Source organism: Stegodyphus dumicola, chromosome 1 (assembly GCF_044657685.1).
Source record: "Stegodyphus dumicola isolate Sdum_Otavi_A_Nest chromosome 1, ASM4465768v1".
NCBI classification, from domain to species: Eukaryota; Metazoa; Arthropoda; class Arachnida; order Araneae; family Eresidae; genus Stegodyphus; species Stegodyphus dumicola.
The window spans coordinates 111,222,516-111,248,574 of NC_140768.1; the positions used below are offsets into that span (position 1 = coordinate 111,222,516).

General features: G+C 32.3%; 1 protein-coding gene across 11 annotated transcripts in view; it reads left to right on the forward strand.

The window, feature by feature from the left end:
- The window catches only part of LOC118191118 (serine/threonine-protein kinase tousled-like 2), a 558,371-nt gene that overhangs the window by 351,018 nt on the left and 181,294 nt on the right, over positions 1 to 26,059 (forward strand). Inside the window, exon 1 of one of the 11 annotated variants that reach the window (XM_085819334.1) lies at positions 6,466 to 6,494. The exons of the other annotated variants lie outside the window; for them this stretch is intronic. Within the exon in view, the coding sequence (XP_085675460.1) occupies positions 6,481 to 6,494 (14 nt within the window). The 5' untranslated portion in view covers positions 6,466 to 6,480. Of the gene's footprint in view, positions 1 to 6,465; positions 6,495 to 26,059 lie in introns of those variants that run through there. 11 annotated transcript variants of the gene reach the window in all.

Below are 26,059 nucleotides of genomic sequence, written 5' to 3' on the forward strand. Positions count from 1 at the left end.
GTGTTCTTTGTTTACATTCAGAAGCTCGCTTGACAAGATTCTGATAGCATTTCGACACACGACAGTTCCGTAGAGGGACACTCTCGCATGAAAGAAACATTCATAGTGTAATGGATAATAGCAATTTGTATAGTTTACTGACATTTACGCAAAAATCACATCTTGGTTATTTTTCGATAACTAACAACAGCGATTTTGATTATGAATTTGTTTTATAAAATTCTAAGCTGTTCCACTACAAAAATATAGATTTTAAGAAAATTGCTAAAAGAGATCTGCCAAAATTTATTTTCTAGAAGATTTGAAAAGTTTGAAACTTGATGGCTAAATGTAAATATAAAATTATGTATGTTAAAACATTTGTAATTAGGCACATAGGTCAGATTAAGGTTTTATTAAATAGAGTACCGCATGCAAGGGCTATCTGCCTAAAGAGAGAGATGCCATCGTGGAGGAATTTTGAAAAAAAACTGACCTTTGAGTGGGTATTAAAAATAATACTTTTAATTTTCATTCAAATTATATTCATATATTTTTTATGTAAAACTTTCGGGTGTATGCTAAATTAGTGCAAATTACTTTACACGAAAAATATAGTGAATGCACAGAAATTAAAGATTTGCACATGCAGGAAATGATAAATAGGGAATATGTATGGGTATTTATGCATGTGCTTGCAAAAAGCATGTATCTGCCTTTGACAAAATACTTAAATATTCATTAAATTATTTATAAATGTATTTGAAATGAAGAATTTATTCACTTATAAACAACTGTGAAAGTACTGTGAAGAAATCTAATGATTAAATGTATCTAATTTATAATGATTATAAATGTTATCTAAATATATAATAACCTTAATATTGAACTGTAAACATAAATTGAAATCCCGTTGACAAATACGTTATAAAACTATTTAAGCAAGAATTGTTCGTATTGGAAAGCAATCTGTTAAAAGGTATTGTAAAGCAAATGCTATGAGATGCGCACTTAAGAACGTAATAAAGAGTTTTGGAATATGTATTGTTGAAATGAAGGGTAAAAAAAAAAAAAAAATCTGATAAGTATAATTAAAAGAATTATTCCCTTTACATTTTATAATAACTCAGTTACAAGTTTTAAATAATACTTAAAAAAAAAAAAAAAAAAAAAAAAAAAAAAAAAAAAACCACCTATTTTATTCCCTTTCAGAAATGTTCAGAGAAAGTGAAATACTATTTAATACATATTTAATTATTAGGAATTAGCGAAATACTTATTTAAAGTATTTCGCTAATTCCTAATAATTCTCTAATTTAAAATGAACCGAATAGAGCATTAATTATAAATTGACTTACATTTTTTGATTTAAAAGAAGCCGAAAAATCATGTCATATTTAAGAAAGTATTTTAGGAAGAAGCTCTATAAATAGAAAAGAAATAATGCATAATTTTAATATTAATAATACAATAAACTTTGATCTTAATTTTTGTACCTTAACCGAATAAAATCGAATTACCTTAATTTTTTTTCTTATGTAATTAACGAAAACTTGTGAAAATATTTCATTCAAATTAAACCATTCTGAGAAAACTGTCCTGTGAAAAGTATAGCATTTAATTCCGTTCAGAATGAAATGTTGTTTAAAAATATGTTGTTTTCACATACTTAGGACTCTGAAGTGTTGTAGAAAAAGAAAATATATACATTTATATGTATATTTGCGACGTAATTACAAAATATTTACACCCGAACGCGTCAAATCCCATAGAACTCAATGGTAAATGACCCAATGTTTTGGTCACCACGTAGGGATCGCCGGTGCTTCAGAGCAGGGTACGGAGAAACTTGTTTAGGGCGACTCCATCTTACTTCCTACCTCCATGGAGCCTAGTGGGGGGACGTAACAGGCAATAATCTGACGTCACTGTGATGCCACTTGTCCTGATTTCCCGCGTTTAAAACAGTATTTTCATTGAGCTGCGAGACGATTTTCTAGAGGTTACATATCCCAAATTAATTTTAATAATATATATATATCTGTTTTCTAATAATGTATATATTTAAAATAATTTATATATATGTAATTTTAGTCAGTTTTTATTTTAAATTCTATATTGTAAAGTATCGTTTACGTAATATGGCTTTTTGCGCTGCAGTAACGTGCCGTAGCACTTACAGAAGTATGAAAGGATGAGATATTTTATTTCATGGGACCAAAGGATCCAAATGAGAGTTTGCTTTTGAAGAAAGTATTGATACACAAATGTCAAAGAGAAGATTCTATTAACGTGAAGAGCGGAAAAATTTGCAGCGAACATTTTCTATACAGTGTTTATGAAGATGATATGAAAAATCGCTTGTTTGGATAGCCACAAAAAGAAACTGTTGGAATGGAATGCTGTGCCGAAAGTAAATTATGATGACAATAATAAATCGAAATTGATGATGACAATAATGAATCAAATTTTAATGATTTTGAAATTAAACTCACAAATGAAAATGTAGATCATCCTGAATGTTTAAGGATAAACAAGAATGCATTGATAATTTGAAGAACAAGATAATATCCTTAGAAAATTGTATTAAATTGTATTAAAGTATTGAAAAATAGAGAAAATGAATTTTAGAATGTTTGTTCAGCGACAAAGAAGGTGGACGACATCTAGACAGAAATTGGTATCAGAAATTAAAATCTCAAATAGCGAAATTTGGGGGGGGGGAGCACAAATCGGAGAATTTGGAAAAATGTCTAAAGCCTATTTTTATAAAGACGCAGATTAATGCATTACTGAAAAAGAAGAAAAAAATCAGGTGGACTAGTGAAAATATTTCACGTAGCATCGTCATAAGAGCTCTGTCATCTTAAAGCTATGATTTTTGGAAAGAAAAAAAATTGGAATATCTTTACCTAGTATTATCAAATTAAAGAAATGGTGTTTATTTTATTTTTTAGTGTTTTCTAAATTTTAGTGTAGTCCAAGAATTTAAAGTAATGTTCTTACTCTAAAGAAGGAAAGAGGCGAATATTTGTATTCTGTAGAAAAAATATGCGTTCTCAGTTTCGACGAATTGCATATAGATTGAAAACTCTGCTATGACTCTAAACTGGACTAAGTTGGTTCTTTTCAAAATGTGCAGTTTGTTTGAATCAGAGTCTCATTTCGCGCTCTGCCTCAAATTACTGAGAAACCGCGTTTTAGATAGAGGATTTGTTTTAGAAGATGTAACTGTTTGAAATTTTGATATTATTAAAGAGGTTTTAAATAGAGATTGAGAAGAAATCAAATTGTGTCACAAACTAAAACCAAATTATTTAATGGTCAAGGGAAACGAGAGACAAAAAGTCGCTCCAGAGAAAACATTATTTTCAAAAAGTACCGCAAAAGGTGTACTCTACCCCACAGGAAATCAGAAAGCATCTGACTTCTATGAGTTAATCGATAATATCTTTGGTATTATGTGTATGTGTGTATTTAATTATGGCAAAGCACACTAGGGCTATCTGCCTAAGGGGAGGGATGCCTTCGTGGAGGACTTTCTAAGGAAAACTGGCTCGTATACACGTTACACATGGGGAAAACCACGAAAACACTCATGCAGCCAGCCCGTTCGCGGGATTCCAACCTCGGACCGAACTAGCAGTGTTCAGCGACTTTACCGCTCGGCCGCTGGTGGGCCTCTTCGGTATTATGAATAGTACCAAAATAGTACCAACAAGAATAACAAGTATTTAACAAACTGATTTTGTAAAGTACTTTTGTAAAGTTATTCTTATTGTATCCTTTGTAACTAATTATTGATTAGATTTTGTGCTAGATTAGCATTCTAGATAAAATATAATAGTATAAAACATCAAAGTAATTGGCATAAAAAGACCTGCTTCCTTTACTCATACTTTTGAAAAATTAAATAACTGTTTTAGGTACTCTGAATAAAGCTATTTTGTCAAAATTAAGGTAACAATCTTATATACATTTATTTAATTGTAATATAGATATAAGTATAAATTACAAAATTATTTAAAAAATATCTATTATATTGAATCGGAAGAGAATTATAACAATGTAAAATTTACAATTAGGCAAAAAATCAAACGTAGGTTAGCAGAAATGTTGCCATATATGTCATATATGTTTAAACCTATGTCAATGTAAAGTTGTTTTTTGAGTAAATTTAAATAACTGCTATTATAGTTATCTTAGAAGCAGCATAAAAATTCTCTCAGTTAGTATGCAAATAAAGAAATGATTAGAAATAAACGTGCATTAAATAAAAAAACCTGCAAATAAAAATAAAAAAAACCACGGAACTTTATGTTAAAAGAGTAGCACATTTTATCTATTATTTTAAAATTGAGTAAGCATTATTAAATTTTTAATGGTTCAGTCTAAAATTCATAAAGCAGTAACATTGCCTTTTCCAAATTATAGCTATCTTTCACACACAGCTCATTTTAAACGCTGGTTCAAAAACGCTAATTTCCAAGCTGTGAATTATATTGGCGCGCTCAGCGTCATCATGGCTACGTCATCACTTCTCACTTTCTGCTTCAGGGGGAAAAGCTCTATGAAGCTAGCCCTTCTCTTCGAAGTCCTGGGTCAGGATGCCCCTGCGGCTTTACAATATCAGATGTCGGCTCTCTATTGTAATGGTACTATGTATTCTTACTGGAACACAAGTCTCTTTGAAAGAAATAATATTGTGATCATGAAGGTAGGAAAGGACTTACTTCCTACCTCCATGATTGTGATAGTTACATGTACTCTGCCCATGACTACCTTCCATTTGTTATGTTCTTCCGAAATTAAATGACTTGCGGAAATTTTCCTTCTCGATTTTCAGACGATAAAATTAGTTTAAAAAAATAAATAAATAAATAAATAATAAATAAAAAAAAAAAAAAAATGGGGGATGCGCGAGGAAATAAAGTTTCCTGAATGCAGTAGAATTCTAAATATCTGAGAATAACAATATTCTAAATATCTGATATTGATCGAGATCTCGGCCTTATCTTAATAACCGCTTACCACCTAAAATATTTCTTATAAAAAATCGGATGTGGGTACCACATGGCTTCCTTGTAAGGCCTATTATATTATGCATATTTTTTGCTACACTTCATTTAAGTTTATTTCCTCGAATTATTCTAAATTATTGAATCGATCTCTCAGGGCAAGTGGAAGATGACACCACTGGAATTTGCAATTTTGATGTTAAATATTTTTGTCGTACGAGAGTCATTCTTCTTTCCCCCCTTTTTTTACGAGTATAAAATTTTCTCGCATACAAGTATAAGAATACCCCATTCAAAGTTAGATTTCGTTATTTATCTAAAACAGAATTTCTTGAAAATTTGAAATTGCCGAAGCAGAAATATTTTATCATTTAAAACATTTCTGTAGTTGAAAGTGTATGAATACGACCAACGATTCCGAGAATAAAGGCCAGGTGAGAGCGTTCAAGCCGGTTAAGAGGGTGCGTTTGTATATATATATATATATATATATATATATACACTACCCCCTTATAAGTAAATGAAAAATTATGCCTTATGAAATGTGAAGTTATATATTAAGTGTGTACTATTGTGGAAATTAAAAATTAGAATTTGTAAATAATTAAACTGGAATCGTTAATAAAATGTAAAAAGAAAGACTAAAATAATACAAAAGTAAGCAGAGCCACCCAGTCAGAGCTGCTCAAGTCCAGGAGCCAGGGGATCAAGTCACCGCTCGTCTAGACGATTTAACTAGATAACTGAACGACTTGAGACGGAATATTGGTATATATCTACATAGCAGTGTGTATATTAATTGTTAATTTTGTTTTTATCGTACTTTGACGAATAAAATCATTTCTTTCGTATTCAGGATTTCTTTAATGTCAAACTGTTAAGAAAATTACGAAATGAACCAAAGAACGTAAAATTTAGAATATCCAATTAAATATTAATATATTTTACTTCAAATTAATTTTTTTTTTATTCCTCAAAGTTCTTGATTATTTAGTTATCTTCACTAATCTAGCTGCTTATATTCATTAGTAGTTTATCTGTAAATGTCACTTTTCCTACCTCTTTAGCCCCCACCGAGAGTGTTCAAGTGGTTAAGACCTTTGCATACGGGCAATTCCACGCAGATCTGATCGCAGGCAAACGAATTAGCTGTATGTTTGGTTTTCATAGTCTTCTCTGTATCGTGAATACAAGCTAGTCCCCTTTAAAAAGCCTTCCATGAAACATTCCCCATAGGCAAATTGTAATGCCATGTTCAAGTGTGTTTTGCCATAATCAAATTAATGTCTCGTCATTCAGTTCTCGTCTGCTTTGTCATATTCAAATAATTTAACTCAACATCTATTACCATAAGTCGTAAATAGTTGAGAGATTATCTTTCCCTTTAGAATAACGATTTTGTGTTCTGTGTTTTATGTAGTGAGTTCTATCACACTGTGGTGACGAAATGTTCCATTTCCAGTTCTTAAAGAGTACAAGCATTATGCATTCAGAAGAGTAAGTTCCTTTTTCATTCCTAATTAGAATTATTAATGGTATCTTTAAGGAAGATTTTTGATTTCGATCAGCAAAATAAGTGAAAGAATGTGGAGTACTGTCTCAATGATGGCACGCTGTTGCAAAGCTCCGTTTAGAGTTAAGACACAATAACACGCCGAATAAATACTAATTCAGAAGTCAAACAACAAAAATCAGCGTTATATTTACAAAATTTTCACAGGACTAGTTTCGATGGTTTTACCGAACCACCATCCTCAGCTGCAAAACCGCAAATGAACAAGATAGGAAAAAACGATTAGATAAGATAAGAAAGCCTGGACAAGAATAAGCAAGTGGCACCATCTGTTGGTGAAACCAGAACTAAAACATAATTTCTTTAAAGGCCGAAGGCAAATTTGGATTGGAATTAGGATCGTTAACTAGAACTTAAAGATTTTTATGAATGTGAAATGCCTCTAGAAAATCCAGTTCTCCAATGGAAGATGTTTTTGAATAATTTTGGCAGCATAAAAATTGAAAGTGTGATTTTCGGACCAACAATGTTGCGCAACAGAAGACTTCTGTGTTTCCTTTTTTCTAACATATGCCTCATGTTCCTTGACGCGAAATTTTAAGGCTTTCTTAGTTTGGCCAATGTAAATTAAACCACACTGGCAAGGAATCCTATAAATACCCCAGGAATTCATATCTGGAATGGGGTCCTTAAGTATGGAACTCGGAATTTTATTGATGGGAGAATAAACAACCCGAAAGTTAAATTTCTGCAAAATATGTGCAACTTTATAGCTAATTGATGGAAAGAAGGAAATGACAACAGAATTTTTATAATCTCCTAAAACAAGAGTGTGCCTTTTAGTGTGTTGAGATGAGAATTTTTTAACTGCTTGACTCCGTTTAGAGGTTGTACTGCCAAGTAGTTTCTTAAATTTAAAGTCTGTTTACATTGACGTAAGACAGTAGATATGAAGTGGGGGGTTCTGCAACAGAGGGTCAGCGGCATGGCCAATGACGTCACCCACAGGGCGTGGTCAGGTGCAGCGTGCAATGTCATCAATGATGTCACAACAGAGGGCGTGAGGAGTGGAAGTGAGTTATTTTGGAGATATGCTCATGCTGCCCCCTATTCAGGCAAAAATTACCATATTTTCGAAATTTTTTTTAAGTCTCTCATTTGCATCCCTGAAAAGTGTACATTCTGTAGGAAGAAATTAAAGCAGTTTACCTCTAAACACACTTCTTCATCTCATAAAGATGAAATTTTACGGGATTTTTTTCTTTAATTCGATTTCCAATTAAATGTTTCTTAACTTAAGGAACTTTCTTAAAGAACTACAATTATCTTTCGAATATCCTTATTAAGAGAACGAAAAACTTTATTTTATTTTATTTTATTTATTTATTTATTTTTTGCGAATATACACAAGTCCGTATCAACATGCATTGGATAATTGTTTACCAAGATAAAGATGTGATTTATATGGATAATCTGATTTTCCTTTTAAATTGCTTAGTGGTAAAACGTTCGTTTATAAAGTTTAATTTCTAGTATATAAAAAACTCAACAAAAATTATTAAAATTGTGCTTCTTGTCGTTTTAGACACTCAGAAATATTTTTCTTTGCTAGTGGCTCACATTAGTCAAATTTATGTATTTATTTCTGACTTAAATATCTTAAGAAATTTCGTTATCGATCATTTGTTTGTTAATTTGATAGATTTCCTGAGTATTTGGGAGAAACCTAGTCATTTTGCCCATATGAATGAAAGAGATGCTTCTTTAAATTTTGGTTATTCAGAACATTCGTCAATTTACGTCAAAATGCACCATTTACTGTCATTATTCAATACTCATATAAACATCAGTATTACAAAATGCTTTTTGTTGTTGTAATTGCCCCCACCTCTCACTAATTAAAAAACGAGCGAAGTAAATGTAGGGCATGTAATCAAGAAAATTCATATGGGCATGTACATATTCTCCAAGTTTGGAGAGGTTCTGGAATGTATATATTTGTTCAGGAATGTTTATTGGAGAGTTTCTGGAACAGTGTGTAAATTTACAAGGCCGAAAAATAATAAATGACATCTAGTGTGAAAATGTTTGGTAGCTACTGTCCAAAAGTGATTATTCTACTATTCTCTACAATATATTTTTATCGCAAAAGTAATGTGCATGCAATTTCCTGAAACTCTAGATGAGCATTTGATTCTCACTTTCACCAAAACTTTTGTAGAACTGTAAATCTTACGTAAGAACGATTTTTAAGCACTTTTCTTCGACGAATTAAAATTCCATTACATTTTTCAAACTCTCTTGTAAACATTGTTCTGCAGTGTCGTTTAAAATTTAGTTCATTTCTTGTGACATTTATGCTTCCATTATTTACAGTGTGTTCTTTTTGTGTTGAATACTGATTTAATTTACGTAATCAAATGAAATTTTTCCCCAGAGTAAACTGCTTGAAAATGTAGAAAACTGGTTAATATTATTTTTCCATACATTATGTATATCATATGAGTTATTTTTTCCTTCCCTGTGTATAATTACCTTTTGGATTAACTGTAATTTTGAGTTACTGTGAGTGTCTTCCCTGGTATAATCCCGTTTAATCCTGTATGTCCTGTATGCTATAATGTGAAAATTCATTGGAAGAAGGCGGGTTTATTCTTAATGTGCATACTTTCATATACAGTAGTACTACTAAAATTAATAGGAAATAATCTCCTTTAGGGAAATGACCTCTAGATTGTTCTTAAGCATTGACTCTTGTGAATATATATTTTACTTGTGTATCGTAGAACCACACATTCTTAATCATGCGCCATTTTCTCGTGCAATCTATTTTGTTAATCTTGAAAATATTTAATTAATCTTGAAAATATGCCACAAGTTTTCAATTGGATTTAAGTCCTCTGAATTTCCAGGCCAGCCTCTAGCGCAATAATTTTTTTTTCCATCATGATCTTTGTAACAGATTTTGAATTGTGGCCTGGAGCCAAGTCTTGTTGAAATGTTCCCGAAAATATTTTGAGAATGACACAATCCTATGCTTTAAAATTTTTATATACTCCAATGAATTCATCAGTGGGAAATGAATTCCCAGTTCCTTCTACAGTGAAAAAACCCCCAACGATTTGTGTTTCAGGGTATTTGTTTATTGTTTCATTATTTCACCTTTGCTTCATCTAACAACATTAGATGTATAACCATGAACAAATAAATGAGTTTCATTACTGAAAATGAACTTTTTTCTGGTCATTTGTAGTCTAAGATTTGTGTTTTTGGCCCATAATAATCGCTTTGCTTCATTTGACGTGTCAAATGTTGTTTTTAATAGGCTTTCTTGCCTTCCGACAAGCACTGAGAAGTCTACACCACGCTTTTAAAGAATGAATATCAATACCAAAAGACAAGTGACATCTTTAAAGGCTTTTGCTACCTTTTTTTTTTTTTTTGATTAATAACACCATTTCAGAATAGAAATCGGTCAGATTTTGGAGTTGTTTTCTTTTCCCTCCATATTTGCCCTTCTTGGAGAAAATGATCTAGTTTCATTGCATCTCCTCAGAATTCAAGGAACGCTCGATTTTCCAATACCAACCGCGGAAGCAATATTTATCGGGTTTTAAAGAAAGTTTTCCGCCAGCGCAAATATCATCTGCGCAAACAGTTCGCATTGGCGTAATTAATCATATTTTGTCAAACGATTTTTTGCATTTGAAAGAAAGAGACTTGCTTTAGAGCACTGTGTTGTGAAATTTGTATTAAAAAAAATAAAAATAAAAATAAAAAATCGTTAAGTACAAGGTGTCTGAATTGGAACTATCGTCCCACCAAATTAGAACCATCATTTACTTCCACTTCTGTTGCAAAAAGGCAGCTACATAATGTCACCAAATCATGTGTACAGCTTTAGGTACTAATATTGTAACATATGATACTGTGAAGGTTTGGTACCGAATGTTCAAAAACAAGGATTGTAACATTCAAGAAGCAGAGCCCTCTGGCCGACCTATTGATACTGATGAGGCCCACCTACGAGAACTTGTGGAAGAAGATCAGTATGCAACCACTCAAGAGTTTGCTAAGGAATTAAACATTAGTGCCATGTCCATTAGGACTCAAGCAGATAAGGAGAGACGTGTTTGAGTCTGTACTAATCTGTTCGAATATCAACGCAAGGACAAAATTCTGGACACCGGATCGTCATTTGTAATGAAAATTGGATTTACTTCAACAACACAGACCGAAAAGGGGGTTGGTTTGCGTCCCTCGTTTTCATTTTTAAAATTCGTTTTGCATTCGCTCATTTGAAGTCTCCTAAAAATTGGTAGAATAGAGAGATGGAGAACAAAGATACCGCACTTAACAATCACACATCCATGAACTGTAACATCTAATTGTACCTAAAGGAAAACCAGATAAATTAAGTTTTGCCTGTCAGTGGTGCAAAACTCTCCATGTATATTCAAATAACCAGAAATGTAAACTTCTTTACCTATAATATTCTGTAAATGTTAAACAATCCGAGCCTGAGAGTAATGGATGTCTTTGCCATAGACTGGACAGCTTGAGTCCTCAAGCACGAGTATCGGCCAGTCGATTGTGCATAACTCAACATGTAAATTCAGATACCCTGAAATGTAAACATTTGAAATTCATTCATATACCCTGAAACGTATAATATACCACAAATGCCTGTAAAATGCAAGCCGGAGGGTAACAGAGGCAGATAGCCTTCGTGTGCTTTGTCGTAATCAAACGAGGTTAATAGACGATTTTGCCGTGGAATTGACAGCTTGAAGCATTTAAGCAGGCGAATCGCCCCGTTAGTGTGCATAACTCTCCATGTAAATTTAAATACCCGTAAGTGCAAACCTCTGTACGTGTAATATTTCTCAAATGCCTGAAAATGAAGCCTGAATGTAGTAGACAACTTTTCTGCTTAGTGGCGAGCTTGAAGCACGATAGCGTCTAATCGGGGTTGTATAACTCCATATAAATTCAAATACCCAGAAATGTCAACCTCTGCAAGTGCAATATTTCGAAACTGCCTGTAAATGCAAGCCTGAGGGTAATATCTGACTTTGCCACAACGTGAACAGCTTGAAGCATCAAGCATCCCGTCGTTGGTGCTCTGTCACCATCCATTGAAAATTATACAGCTTCGCGTCGTTAAAAGAAACGTCCAGCTCTTTGTTAAACTTTTTGTGGAGAGCTATTGTTACTCTGTAGCACTCTTGATATGTGTTTCTTGAGCCTATCGAACGTGCCTTTCTAAGGTCGCATGAATGAGAGTATGTGTTCTGTGCGAGTAGCGTAGGTGAGAAATTCCGGTTCAAGGTCGTCTTTCTTAGTTCTGGGCCGTGCCTCCTCTTGCCTTTTCTTCTTTTGCTTTCTTTCTCTTTAAAATAATAATAATAAATTTTTATTTCATTATTTCTGACAAGTTCGATGAATTGTGTCTTGGAACATTATGCGCTGTTTTAAATGAACTCTTTCTCCTGTTGGACTGGCTCCTTATTCGCCACTGCTAGGTAACGTAGTAAGGTTACAGACTTTTCAATTGCTATAATACGGTAAAGTTGCCAATTAAAACCGATTTATTAACATTTTTTCTATAGAAAATATTTTTATTGAAACTATAACAGTTAAATGATACGAAAGTTAGACTTCTCTACTGGTTAGTGCTACACAAATGTATGAAAGTGAATTATTTTGGGTATGAGACATAAAATGATGTAGCATATATCAAATGATATAGCAAATATATATATAAACCTAAAGCATCTAAATAAATTAGTAAATTGGAATAAAAACAAGGCAATTCCTCTGTAATATAATAATTGCAATCGTGTATGAGAGGTTTAAGACAATATCAAAACTAATTCAGTTAAAGAAATTATTCAAAATAAAACAATCTCGAAAACTAAAATTGCGAAAAGGAAAATATGCAAAATTATACGAGTAAAAATTAATCTCCTTTTATCGAAACTCCAATTGAGAACTCATCAGGGGAAAATGAATTAAAGCTTCGTAAAAGTCGATTATATGCTTCAAAAATATATTTCGTTCTCCTAGTCCATTTGAGATCAAAAACCGTAAAACGATTTCATCAAATTTTTATTCATATAAAACCGAAAACTCGAATCTCAAATGTACCAGAATGTTCCCTACACATTTTCGAAACACTTGGAAAAAAGAATAAAACATTACATAGTGCCAAAATGACAAAGCCATAGAACATTACATTATGTACATTGAAATTTAAAAAAAAAAAAAAATAAATAAATAAAATAAAAAATGTCTAATACCAATATATGCTAATTAGCAATTCAAAATCAAGTATAAATAAAGAGCAAAACAAATAATCATTTAAACAAACTAAAAAACTGGGAGGTCCCCGATTATGCTAAACTAAACTTTTAATATAAAGAAAACGAAAAACTGAACTTATAAATTTCTATCATAAAATAATTAAATCTGAGGTTTAAACAGCTAAAAACGGAAAAACCTATCTAAAACAATAATTGAAAAATTGAAAAACGCAAACTTACTGAATTCTAAACACCACCTTCTATGCGTGAGCTAACTTTATTCTAAAGATGACCAAATGGTGTTCTTGCTAAAGAAAGTAAAATTCTAACTGCTCTGGAGAAGCCGAAATTTTGTAGTTCTTGCAAAAAGTATGCTACAAAATTCAAACTGTCTAGTAGCAGAACAAAGTATTTTAACGTGTGTTCAAAATGCCCTACCCTGTTATATTTTGTGTGCGGGGGTGTTAATGGTCGGGTGGGGTTTATAAAATTATTACCGACGAGGAGATAATCATCTAACCAAAATGGCGGCGTAAGAAACTTCTAACTAAAGCTGTTCTGTGAAAAAAAAAAAAAAAAAGCGTGAAAACAGAACTGACTCAAAGTTTCGGAAAAGGAAAAAAGATATAGTTATAAAAGATAAAAGTCTTCACGTAATCGGGGTAAAATATACCTTAGAAACCCCCATTTTTTTTAGTAACAGCGATTAAATTTACAAAATAATAAAGAGTATAGATATAGTAAAAATAATTAAAAGGGGAAAAATACAATATCTTTGTACATATTTACATTAAATTTCTTATCGTACTCATCCAACTATTACCTCCAATTAAGGTTTAAGTAATAATTATCATATCACTTTAGATGAGAAATTGAAAAAAGGTAGTTAATACCAAATATAATTGGCGACCTCAAAATTAACTATTATAGTTTTGGTGTGTTCTCCCAAATTCGATATCTTTTCATGTTACATAACGCTGCTTGAAAAAATAACTAAAACTAAAATTAACCAATCACAGCTTAGAGTATTATCTGCATATATTCGGTATAAATACCGCCGCTAGCAAAGTAACTATGTCATCTTCCTTTCCGTAGCTTCTACTGTGTTAACATATTCGCGCTGCTTCGCTTCTCAGTCTAAGATGCCTACGTCTTACTTTTAAAACCAGTGTATATAAAAATTATCGTATTTCATTATGACTGGATAAATGTCTACTCAGATGGTTTGATATGCATTAAAATAAGGAATCGAAATTTTTCAAATCCATTTGTATCAGCGTCATCTTTTTGTGTTTACACTCAGCCATCTAAAATTGCAAGCTGTAAAGTATCCGATTCCTCCTACGCACCTAAAACATTATATATGTATATATGTAAGATAAAAATTATGTAAATCAAAATTATAATTTAAATTAACTCCTAATTCTCTTTAATTTTCCCCTCTCGGTTTTGCAAATCGTATTAACTTCTCTGGATTGCGTCATTTCTAGATTTCGCATGGCCTGCGCAGCGCTGATGGCGTAATAATCGGAAACTGAAACTTCGAACTCAAACCAAAACCTTTCTCTTCGTGTGCTTCCATCTTGCATAACTGCGCATTTCAGCTTCGCTCTCTACCCTGCTAGGATGTAATTTCGCTGTCTTGCTTGCTATCGCAATAATATAAAAAATGTAAATGTTCTGAGAATATGCACGACTAGAGTGCCAAGTTAATTGTGGCCACAAACGTCAACTGGAAAATAAAAATGGAATTAAAACTGCCTCGATTGCCAAGTTTCTTAGATATTACGATCTCAACACATTAGCATACTTCGCAATCAGAATGCTTCCTCTTCAATTTGCCACCTACATGCTTCATCGTCATTATTTTTCTGCATTTCTAAGTCTCGGTGTTCCTACATCAGTACTTCTAAATGTTGCGTTTATTGCATATATATAATCAAGGCAGTTCGTGATACGTTAACAAATTATTGATACATTCATAGATGGGTTTTTACCTCGAAAATATTGAGAAAATTCTTCACTTATATGTATAATTAAATATTTTTAGCTCAAAAAGGCTATTAATCTCGAAACACGATTTTGCGTTGATTCGCTGTTATTGCGTTATTTCACTTTTCATTCGAGTCTGTTGCCATTCGGCGAAATGTAAGATACGTATCCTTCTAAATGACTCTGTCTGTTTTGGATTAACAAACTAAGCTATAAGATGCACTTCATAAGAAATGTCATTTCTTTACCTCTTAATCGGATTTATTGAAATAAATTTAATAACGTATAACGTTTCCCTGTTCCACTTGGGCCACCTATTGATAATCTCTACAGATAAACTATATTAAACTTTAAAGCAGCCGTTTCAGGCGACCATTAAAATCTGAACCCACTGAGATTCTTTTTTTTTAATCCCAAAAAGGAGCTATTCGTCTCGAAATGAGATTTTGGATGGTTCAAATTATTGCCACCAAATATTGTCGACATCTGTTATTTAAAAAATATAATAATGGAGAAACTGCACGTATGTATGTGTGTTCCTCGTACTGGGAAAAAACGACGGTACCTAGAACCATCCCCAGTTTTAAATAACGTAGTCCTCCATCTGAGTATGTGCAACTGCAAGCCAGAATTTCGAATTTGTTTTATTATTTATTTCGTATTTCTTCAAACTTTAATGAATTTTCGAATCACAAACTCAACGATCTGAAAGCCAACAATGGCAACACTCTTCGAAATAAAACATATTTATCTCCAGCGCGTGAGACTGTCAATCGGGAATTCTAAAGTTATGCATTTAAGAAAGTATTGTAATCGCGAAATTTTTCAGGCATCATATTTCAACGAAAATATCCATTTTGACCGCTATCGAATGCAATTTAAGGATGTTTTTGCGTGACATCTGTACGTAAGGGCAGAATAAAAGACTCTTTTCCTCCCCCCCCAAAAAAAAAGAGCCCACCAGTGGCCGAGCGGTAAAGTCGCTGAACACTGGTAGTTCGGCCGAGGTTCGAATCCCGCGAACGTGCAGGCTGCTTGGGCTTTTCCGTGGTTTTCCCCAAGTGTAACGTGTATACGAGCCAGTTTCCCTTAGAAAGTCCTCCACGAAGGCAACCCTCCCCTTAGGCAGATAGCCCTCGAGGCTTTGCCATAATCACACACACACAGTTTCCTCCAAAAAATTATAAAACTGCTTTAAAATGAATTATAAAGAGAATTTGGTACTTACGTATTAACGCAACTAGGCCAAAATTCGCATAAATTGCCAAATTTGGCGACCCTACTTACGGCAACCCTACGTGTTATATGTAGTTTTGTAAAAAGAGCATGTGGAGATTCACAAAATTTTCCTGCATTTTCGTGCAAATTTTTGTAATTTATTAGCAATTAAACCCTTCCGGTTTCGAATTTGAATAAGTTGCAGAATTATTTTTTCGGCGGAAATCTTTTCGCTATTGCTTTTAGCACTGATTGAAAACCGTATTCGCCATAACCATGTACACGTCGACTTATTTTTACTTAAAAAAACATCCCAGAATTGCACAAAAATGGCATTGCGCACACTCTTGACTTTATCCATGTACACTGCTATTTTCTCATAAATTACAAAAATTTGCACGAAAATGCAGGAAAATTTTGTGAATCTCCATATGCAAAATAAATTGGCATACGTACACTGTTAAAAAAAAAAAAAAAAAAATGTAGGGTACACTGCTAAAAAAAAAGGGGGGGGACAGTGCTATATCTCCCGTTCTACTGGGCCGATTGACAAAATTCAAACTGCGTTTTTCATGTCTCGAAAGCGCGACTTAGGATATATATTAGATTTATATATAGCGCTATTCTAACATAGGTATTTTGACGCAAAATAGGACTTTTTCTGAAATAAAATATCAATATTTTTCCATATTTCGATTCTATGACTCAAATTATGCAAGAATACCAAGTTTTGTAAAAATCGTACGAGTAGTTTTTAAAATATTAGCTGTCAAAATTTTAGCTCCTCAATGTTAATTGAATTTGGTAAATATTTATTAATATCTCTTTTTTATTAAACTTTTATTATTTTTACTTTCACATTTCGAAATTTAGGCTCATTCCAAATAAAATTTACCCAATTTTTCTGTTTTGTTTTTTTAAATTTCTCATTTTAAATAATTTTTATAAATTTTTCGGAAAAAATTTTGAATTATAACCTATAAAATTTTTACCATCATCTTAAAGTAGGTGTATTTTTAAGCATATCTGCAAAAAATTAGACTTTTTTATTCAAAATTTTCTAAGATATACACGAATTTACATATTTTCGCGTTTTGAAATTTGCATCTTTTTTTTTTTTTTTTTTTTTTTTTTTGAGCGATACTAACGCCAAATGTGGTCTATGGATTTTTGTTACAGTGAATTGCCACAGCTATTTTTAACCTTAAATTTCAAGTAAAATTTTACGGAGAATTAATTATATGAATTTTTTCGCCTCAATGATGCGTAATAAATATTTATTAATACTATATGAAAAGCTATTTTTTTAAATTATAGATGATATTATTCAAATTTTTAACTATTTTTTTTTTTAATTTCTCTCTATCTTCCTTTTTTAAAAAAAAATAAGAGAAAATTTTTACCTTCGGCGTTTTATCGTCTGCTACTTTACTTCGTTTAAATCGAATTGTCTAAGACTGAGAATTTTCGTTTGATGTTTATTTGAATTTTATGCCATTAACTGTATAATTTATTTCTAAACAAACTGTTGCTTTTGAAGTGGCTGAAAGAGCGGCTGATACTATCATCCATATTTTTAAAGCACAGTATATTTTTATAGAAACATAAGATTTAGAATAATCATTTTTATAAAAGTCAAATTATGATATAAACATACAACCCTTTAGAGACTGAATTAATGATTATGTAGAAATGATCTGCAGCTACTTAATGGCTAGATAAGTCAGCAGGTTCTGTGGACAAGTAAGAATACTTATATAAACGACACCCAACATTCTGGATTCAATTAACAACGAGGATACGATGTTTATTAAATGAACTTAAGAAGTTTTAAAACATAAAAAATCAACTAATTTTTTATCCTAAAATGTATTTTTATGCGTAGCGTATTTTCATTATATCCTTAAAATTCTAATTTAGAATGTAATTGTCAAGAACTGAATCCTAATCATCAGTAATACTATATTCATTATTACGGTTATTAATAAATCCTTCTTATAAAGTAATTGCAAATATTTCAAAAAACTTTCTGTCTGAATGTAAATATTTTTCTATGCAAATATTTTTAATTTTATATTAATCAAGATTGCTTACGATATTATTTATTTGCACTTCAATTCTTACCGTCAGCGCCAGTAGAAGTTATAAATCAATTATATTTAATTAAGGATTGGATTGGATTATTTAATTATGGCAAAGCACAAGAGGGCTATCTGCCTAAAGGGAGGGATGCCTTCGTGGTGGACTTTCTAAGGGAAACTGGCTCGTATACATGTTACACATGAGGAAAACCACGAAAACGTCCATGCGGCCAGCCCGTTCGCGGAATTCGAACCTCGGACCGAACTACCAGTTTTCAGCGTCTTTACCGCTCGGCCGCTGGTGGGCTATTTAATTAAGGAATGACCATCTAAGTTTAGAAATAGCGTACTTTTAACAGCAATTCATTTATTGGCGCCGTATCTTTCATGTTACTCCCGATCGTCAAGCTACATGATTTTTAATGAGTATTCGGGTTTTGCTAGTAACTTCACTTGGAAATCGCGGTTAAACTAGGTTAGTTGGTTATTTGAACATAGAAAGAACATGGGAGCTATTTGATTAAGATGCTTTCATAGAGAACCTTTGTAAAGAGAACCTAGAAATTTACGAAAACCAACCATGCAGCCTGGGTAAAACTTCGCAACAAACAATTAGTATTTAACAATCTTCAAATGCTAGGCAACTGGTGAGGCTCCAATTAAAAATCCGATTTAATATTTTATTTGTAAATATTTAAAATATTGTTGTATTCTTAGACACAAAAAGCAGAATTTAAGTTTTGTTAACTCGTTAGTAAACTACCAAGCCGTAGTGCAAATAAATATTCAATTTCTTTTGCAATAAATGTATTCACTTAATATTCTTAGAATATGAGCTAAAGAAAGAACGTTCTCGGAAGATTAAAGAAGTGTTTGAATTCAGTGATATTAGGTTTGTCTTACAAGCTCAGGATCAAAACGAATCTGCAATTGCCTGAGTAGTTGACTTGTAAATGGCTGTTAATTAAGCAGATGACTTTTAATCTTTATTCGGTCAGAAAACGTATTACAAATGTTTTGTATTGCATGATAATGCATCTTTTCATTATTCAATAACCAGTCGAAGAACTGCTTGTGTTCCGAAAATAAGTATGTGTACTCAATCGTCCTGCATGTTCTTCAAATTTGTCTTCTTGGGATTTTTTTTTCTTCCCCAAAAACTAAAGTTGCCTATCAAAGGAAAGTTTTTTGACATTGAAGAGACAAAAGGAGTATAACATCTACTTTTAGAGGCATGTCAAAAACAGATCTCTACAAGCCTTCTCTTCCATTACATGTTGTGCAGTCACACAAAAAGTTGCATCAGCGTAAATTCTATAATCTATTTTATTACCTTCCGATTACTTTATTAACATACAGTGAATATATACTGAATCTTTTACTTCAGCTTAAGTAATTCGGAATTTTTGACGGAATTGTTGTCGGAACTAGGACTTAGAAGATAAGTCAAATTAAATATTTCGATAACCCAATAAATTCAAGGTCGAAGTTTCAATATTTTATTTTCGGAGGGAGGGGAAATTTTTTTCAGTTTTGGTCCATTATCCTAAGTATATTTGCTTCTATTCTTTATTTTTCCACAAAAGCGAAAAATTTACGCATGGTATACATATTACGCGTAGCTTCATATTAAAATTTAATAATATACAGAGTGGTTATAATTAAAGTTGCACATTGAAACGGTCATAAAAGGAAAACTACTGGATCAAATGTTATCAAACTTGTTAATCGTGTAAAGGAGATCATGGGAATTTATTTTCCGAGAAAAAAAAGGAAGTTCGAAACCTCACCACCAGGGGGGAAATGACGCTGTATGCAACATTGCTAAACGAAATATGCGTCGGAATCTAACTTAACCTTTTGTTACACGGGTTTAATATGTTGTATACCCTTAAGAAACTTTGAAGTAGGCAAATTACCTTTAAAGGCGTTAAATTCGATAAAAGTCGAGTGCGCCATCCGTGTAAGTGAGAAATTCGTCCGTGAAAACCACGAATTAGCGATTAGAAAATGTGAGATCGCAAATCACTCGCACAAATGCGTACATTCTGGAAATCGTTTTCTTACAGATCGCTAATTTGTAATTTTTGAAGCCTGAATTCGGCCCTGAAACATGAAGATACTGATTCAAAACGCTTTTAATCGATTTGGGCCAAAGAAATCAATCATGTTGTCTATCTAGTTCCATTTGATTCTCCTACTGTATTCTATTGCATAGCAGTCTTTCCACACCGTCTAGTGTTGAATGACAGCTAGTTTTATAACTGAACCATTTTTCTCTGAAGAGCTGTCGACAGCTGGACCACTGTGATTGCAGCTCACTTAGAGCCAATGTTAAAATGTTTCGTGATACATGAACTGCAGTAACGTGGAATTTTAGATAGTACGATTTTTATGCAGGCCTGGTCCCCACCTCACGTGTGTCGCACAGTTACTTAGGCAACATTTCACGAATGAACGTCTTATAGCCAACACTTCCCCTCTTCCCACCAGACCTCAAGCTCTGTGACTTTTGGCTATGGGGTTATCTCAAAAGCACTGTTTATATTGATAATCTAAACAATTTGGCAGAAATGAAAAATGGGATACACTGACATGTCCGTAACATTCCTCCTGATATGCCCTGATATGCTAAGAGCTGCTGTTGAGAATGCAGTAACAGGATTTAACTTGCTTTCGGAAAATGCTGGACTCTACATTGAACATCTTTTTAACAAGTTTCGGAAACACATGTTACACATTTTAAACAGCACATTTTAAACAGATGTTTTCATTTCTTATTTCATTTAACAATATTGTATACAGCGCCATTTTTCCCCTTGTGGTGAGTTTTTGAACTCTTTTTTTTTTTTTTTTTTTTTTTTTTTTTTTTTTTTTTTTTTTTTTTTTTCTACAGAAACTAAATTCCCATAACCTCCTTTACACGATTTCCGAGTTTGATAACATTTGGTCCGGTAGTTTTCCTTTTATGGCCATTTCAAATTGGAAATTTAATTATAACTACTATGTAAATTAAACTTTAAAAGTTTGACAGTTTGGTTCAAGTCCCAGCTTTAAAAATATATATAAAAATATAATCTTTTATATTAATTCTCTTAGAAAGAATGTTTTAAGAAGCTAATTTTTCTCTCGCGTTATAGATTGTATAAAAAAATATGATCTTTAATATGATTAAGATTGTTTCAGCCGATATAAGAATCGGGTCACTTGGTGGTACAAAATAAACCCTGCTGGACTGTTTTATTTCTTTGTCATATAGCAAAAATTTTTAATTAAAATATTTATCCTTTGGACTTCGCTTTAAACTTTATTTATAGTTAAAATGACTAGAAAATGAAAAGTGTCTTCAGCTAAAACGCAATTCATGTAATTGATATTTAAAAAAAAATGACAAGAATGCAAAATTTATGGAAGTCTAGCAATCGAAAAATCTTAATTTTCTTGTGTGAGCACTGAAAATGACTGTAGAAGGAAAGAAGAAAATTAGGGAAAAAAGTAAGCAAAAATTTGCAGGGAAATTTGGCTGTCAGACATACCAAGATGTTTAAAAAAGTTGGACGCTTTTGAATATACTTTCAGGATACTTCAAAGAATTTAGGTGTTCAAAGAGAAAACATTTGGACGTGTACACCAGCAAATACTATCAACTGAGCTTGTGTTAACAGAAAAGACAAAAACGATATCATTGCAGATTAAAGTGAAGAGCGACTGGTTTTAGACTATATGGTTGTATAAATTTAAATTACGTTATAAAACATCATATCGTATCATAAATGGAGAATCCCATGATTTTCTCAGTCGAATTATTTGAAGATTCAGGAGTTTATCTAGTGATGTATGTGGATGTCACCTGAAAATGTTTTTTTCCCCTCCTGGTGAAACAACGGCCGAGCGGTAAAGTCGCTGAACACTGGTAGTTCGGCCGAGGTTCGAATCGCGCGAACGGGCTGGCTGCATGGGCGTTTTCGTGGTTTTCCCCATGTGTAACGTGTATGCGAACCAGTTTCCCTTAGAAAGTCCTCCACGAAGGCATCCCTCCCCTTAGGCAGATAGCCCTAGTGTGCTTTGTCATAATTAAATAAACCAAAACCTCTTGATGAAACCAGTCTTTCCTTTCATCTCATACCTTCAAAATGTTTATTCTCTAAAGACTGATAAAGGCTCTGACCAAATACTTCGTGAAGAACTTTCTAAGGAAAACTAGCTGGCATACACGGTACACATGAGAAAATCCACGAAAACGCCCATGCAACTAGCCCGTTTACCGGGATTCGAACCCCGGAGTGAATTACCAGTGTACAGCGACTTTACCGCTCGGCCATTTGTGGGCCTTTATGAAATGGAAGGCGATAACTTTATTTAAAATGACTGTCAGAAATATCAAGATATTTCGAAAAGTTGGATGCTTTTTAATATACTTGCAGAATGCCTAAAGAAAAAGAGCAAGAATAAAATAGAATGCCTGAAGAAAAAGAGAAGAAAAAATAAATTTTTGCGTAAAATTTAGTATTTGTATTTTTTTTTAAATTTAAAGCCATTCAATCTTATGATATTTGATTCTTGCGATTTGAAAAATAAAATATCTGACTAAAATATGAATAACATTTTAAGAAACCAAATGTAGGATAAAATTGTGTAAAGCTATGGGCACAATGATAAAACTGTTTAAAGCAGTGTATGTAAGTCATCCTAAGTTAAAATGTCGGTTATACATCTCTCTTATTTATATATATATTTTTTGAACAAAACATTGAAAGGTGTGTTAACTGTGCTTTACTATATTTTCTCTTTTAATATATTCAGTTTTCAAACGCATCGTATTCTGGGTTGCAAAGTATTCTTCCGAAAGAAACGCAATTCAAATAAATAAAATCAAATTCTGGAAAATTTATATTATTAAATATATTTAAAATGCTCAGTTTGAAGGAATAAATAGAAAATTTTAAAGCAATTATCTGAAGAGACAATACAACACAATTAAAATAAAAATATAAAAATTTAAAAATTACCTAAAATAATAACTATGACAAAAAATATATATAAAGAAAAGTATTTGAAAAAAAATAAACGCTGCACCTTTATTTACGCAGTTCGAATAGGTAAATAGAAATTTTTAAAACAGTTATTCGAAAAAGACCATGCAACTTAATCAATTAAAATGGAATTCGAAAAAGAAAAAATTACTTAAAATAATAAGTTATAATTAAAAATATAATATAAAGAATATTATTTGGAAAAAAGGAATGATGGTGACTTTTTTTCCTCTTACGGGAAAGGAAACTAGGTTGCCATATAAGAAGTTCGCCAAGTGAACTCTTCTTGGCGCAAACTGAAAGAAAAGTGCGAACATAAATTTGTTAATTTCTCCATAAATTTCGCTCCAAATTTTACAAAATTTCATATTTAGGCGTAATTTGAGTTGTAGAATCGAAATATGTAAAAAAATTGGTATGTTATTTCAGAAAAAGTCCAATTTTGTGTGAAAATACCTATGTTAGAATAGTGCTATATATAAATCTAATATATATCCTAAGTCGCGCTTTCGAGACATGAAGAACGCAATTTGAATTTTGTCAATCGGCCCAGTAGAACGGGAGATATAGAACTGTCTTTTTTTTTTTTTTTTTTTTTTTTTTTTTTAGCAGTGTTCCAACGTACCTCGCATAACTAAAAAACGAGTAGCCTCTGAATGTTGAAATTTTGTATGTGACTGTTATAACATGTAGATGTGCACCTCGTATTTTGGTAGCAATCAGCCGCACCAAACATATATAAATATATTTAGATATATATATCCATTCTGTTACCCGGTTCAGTGATCTGTTTCTTTAGTCTTATATGTTTGTAATTTGTGCATTTTTTTCTTTAAATATGATTGAATTTTGTTGTTCTTATCTTCAGGTTAAAGTTTTAATGCCTTTAGTAAATCTGTATGCAATATTTTTTGAATTATCAACAACTTAAAAAAAAGTGAGGCTAAGCCTAATTATTTTTTTGATGGAAGCCATGTTTATCTATATTTGAAACTTGCAGAATAACAAATTTATTGCCAATCTAGAGAAACTAAGCTTCACAACAACACAGATAACTCCTTCTTTTATTATTGCGATTTAAATCATGCTTAATCCATTCTGGAATTTATTCGAGGAAATAAGTGTTTAAGATTTACTTCGTAATTTTTAATATAGGTATTTTGAGTTTTTTATGTATTTTTGCCTTGCCGCGAAGTGAGAACTGAATTAATTGAATGAGAAATACTCAATCGTCTGTGAAGTTGTTTAAGTGCCGCTAAGCCTAATAATTTTTTTGATGGCGGCCATTGCTTGTTTACATTTGAAACAGAATAGTAGATTTGTTGCCAATCTAGAGAGACTAAGCTTCGCAACAACAAAGATAACGCCCTCATTTATTATTGCGAATTTAATCATGCTTAATCCTTTCTGGAATTTTTTCGAGGAAAAAGTGTTTAAGATTTGTAGAGACAGTAGGATAAATTGGAAAAGCCGGAGAGATGAAAAATTAGCAACCGGCTTCGCCGGGAATCAAACCGCGGACTCTCGAATACCGGCCCGGCGTGCAGAACCACTACACCATGAAGGCACGCTAGGAAAGCGGGAAAAATACCTTATATACTCCCCTTTTTAAAGGGCGACTGGGTTTTTTAGGGGACCCAATCGCCAAATACTGGGTGTTGACAGTCATCATCCACAACTCTTTTTTAGTTCGGGCGCCACTGCAAAGACATTAGAATAAATTGGAAAAGCCGGAGAGATGAAAAATTAGCAACCGCCTTCGCCGGGAATCGAACCACGGACTTCTGAAATACCGGCCCAGCGTGCATAACCACTACACCACGAAGGCATGCTAGGAATGCGGGAGAAATACCTTATAGATTTACTTCGTAATTTTTAATAATATAGATAGTTTGAGTTTTTATGTATTTTTGCCTTGTCGCGAAGTGAAAACTGAATTAATTGAATGAGAAATATTGAATCGTCTGTGAAAAACTGTTTCTTTTTTGTTTTGTTTGCTTAATTTCTTTTATACATCATTCTAGATTTATTATAGTGTTTGGATAGAACATGTTGCAACAATTAGATCATTCTTCAAATGATATAGATTTTGTGCATTCTGAGTTATAATATGGACGAAATGTAACGCTGTTAAGTGAACCTAGCTCCAGAGTGTTGCTATGGTAAACAAATATAGTTCGTTTTAAAGAGTACATTTATTTTATTGTAGTTTATGCGGTATCGATGAAGTAGATTTAATTCAATCCAATAAGTTTAAATGAAATGCAAGAAAAAATGCGTATAATTTAATATTCCGTACAAGGAAGTCATGCGGTGTACACATCAGTTTTTTTGTGTGTGTGTGTGTGTGTGTGTGTGTGTTTGTGTGTGTGTGATTGTGCTATATGTGGTGTAAGGGCGAAGATCGTGATAATTGATAAATCAAGTTTATACACAAAACGTTAATAATTAAAAATATATATATATATATTTTGTAATCATCATACTACGAAAACTGAACGTTGATATGAAGAGAAAAGACTGAAAAAGATAGAGGGGGGCGGGAATTTGAAAGGTTTCAGGTTTTAAATTACATTCAAAAAGGCGTTTTTTTTTTTTTTTTTTTTTAACATTTTGTGTGTTACCTGTATTCATTAAATATCATATTCTACATACTCAAGCCATAAAATTCAATACAAATGCAATATCGCAAAATAATTTTTAAATCAGCATATTTTTAGAATTTCCGATACACAGTCTTGCACGCTGGAGATTTTAACATTTTTAATTGGTTATAACACTATTATAACCAATTATTTGCTGTTTATATCGCATTTAGAAATCATTATTTTGTGATATTGCACGTGAAACAATGAAATATGGTTTTAGGTTTGGTAGTTTTCTCCATGCTAAAGTTTTGCGTCGTTTTCAGTTGTGCGCA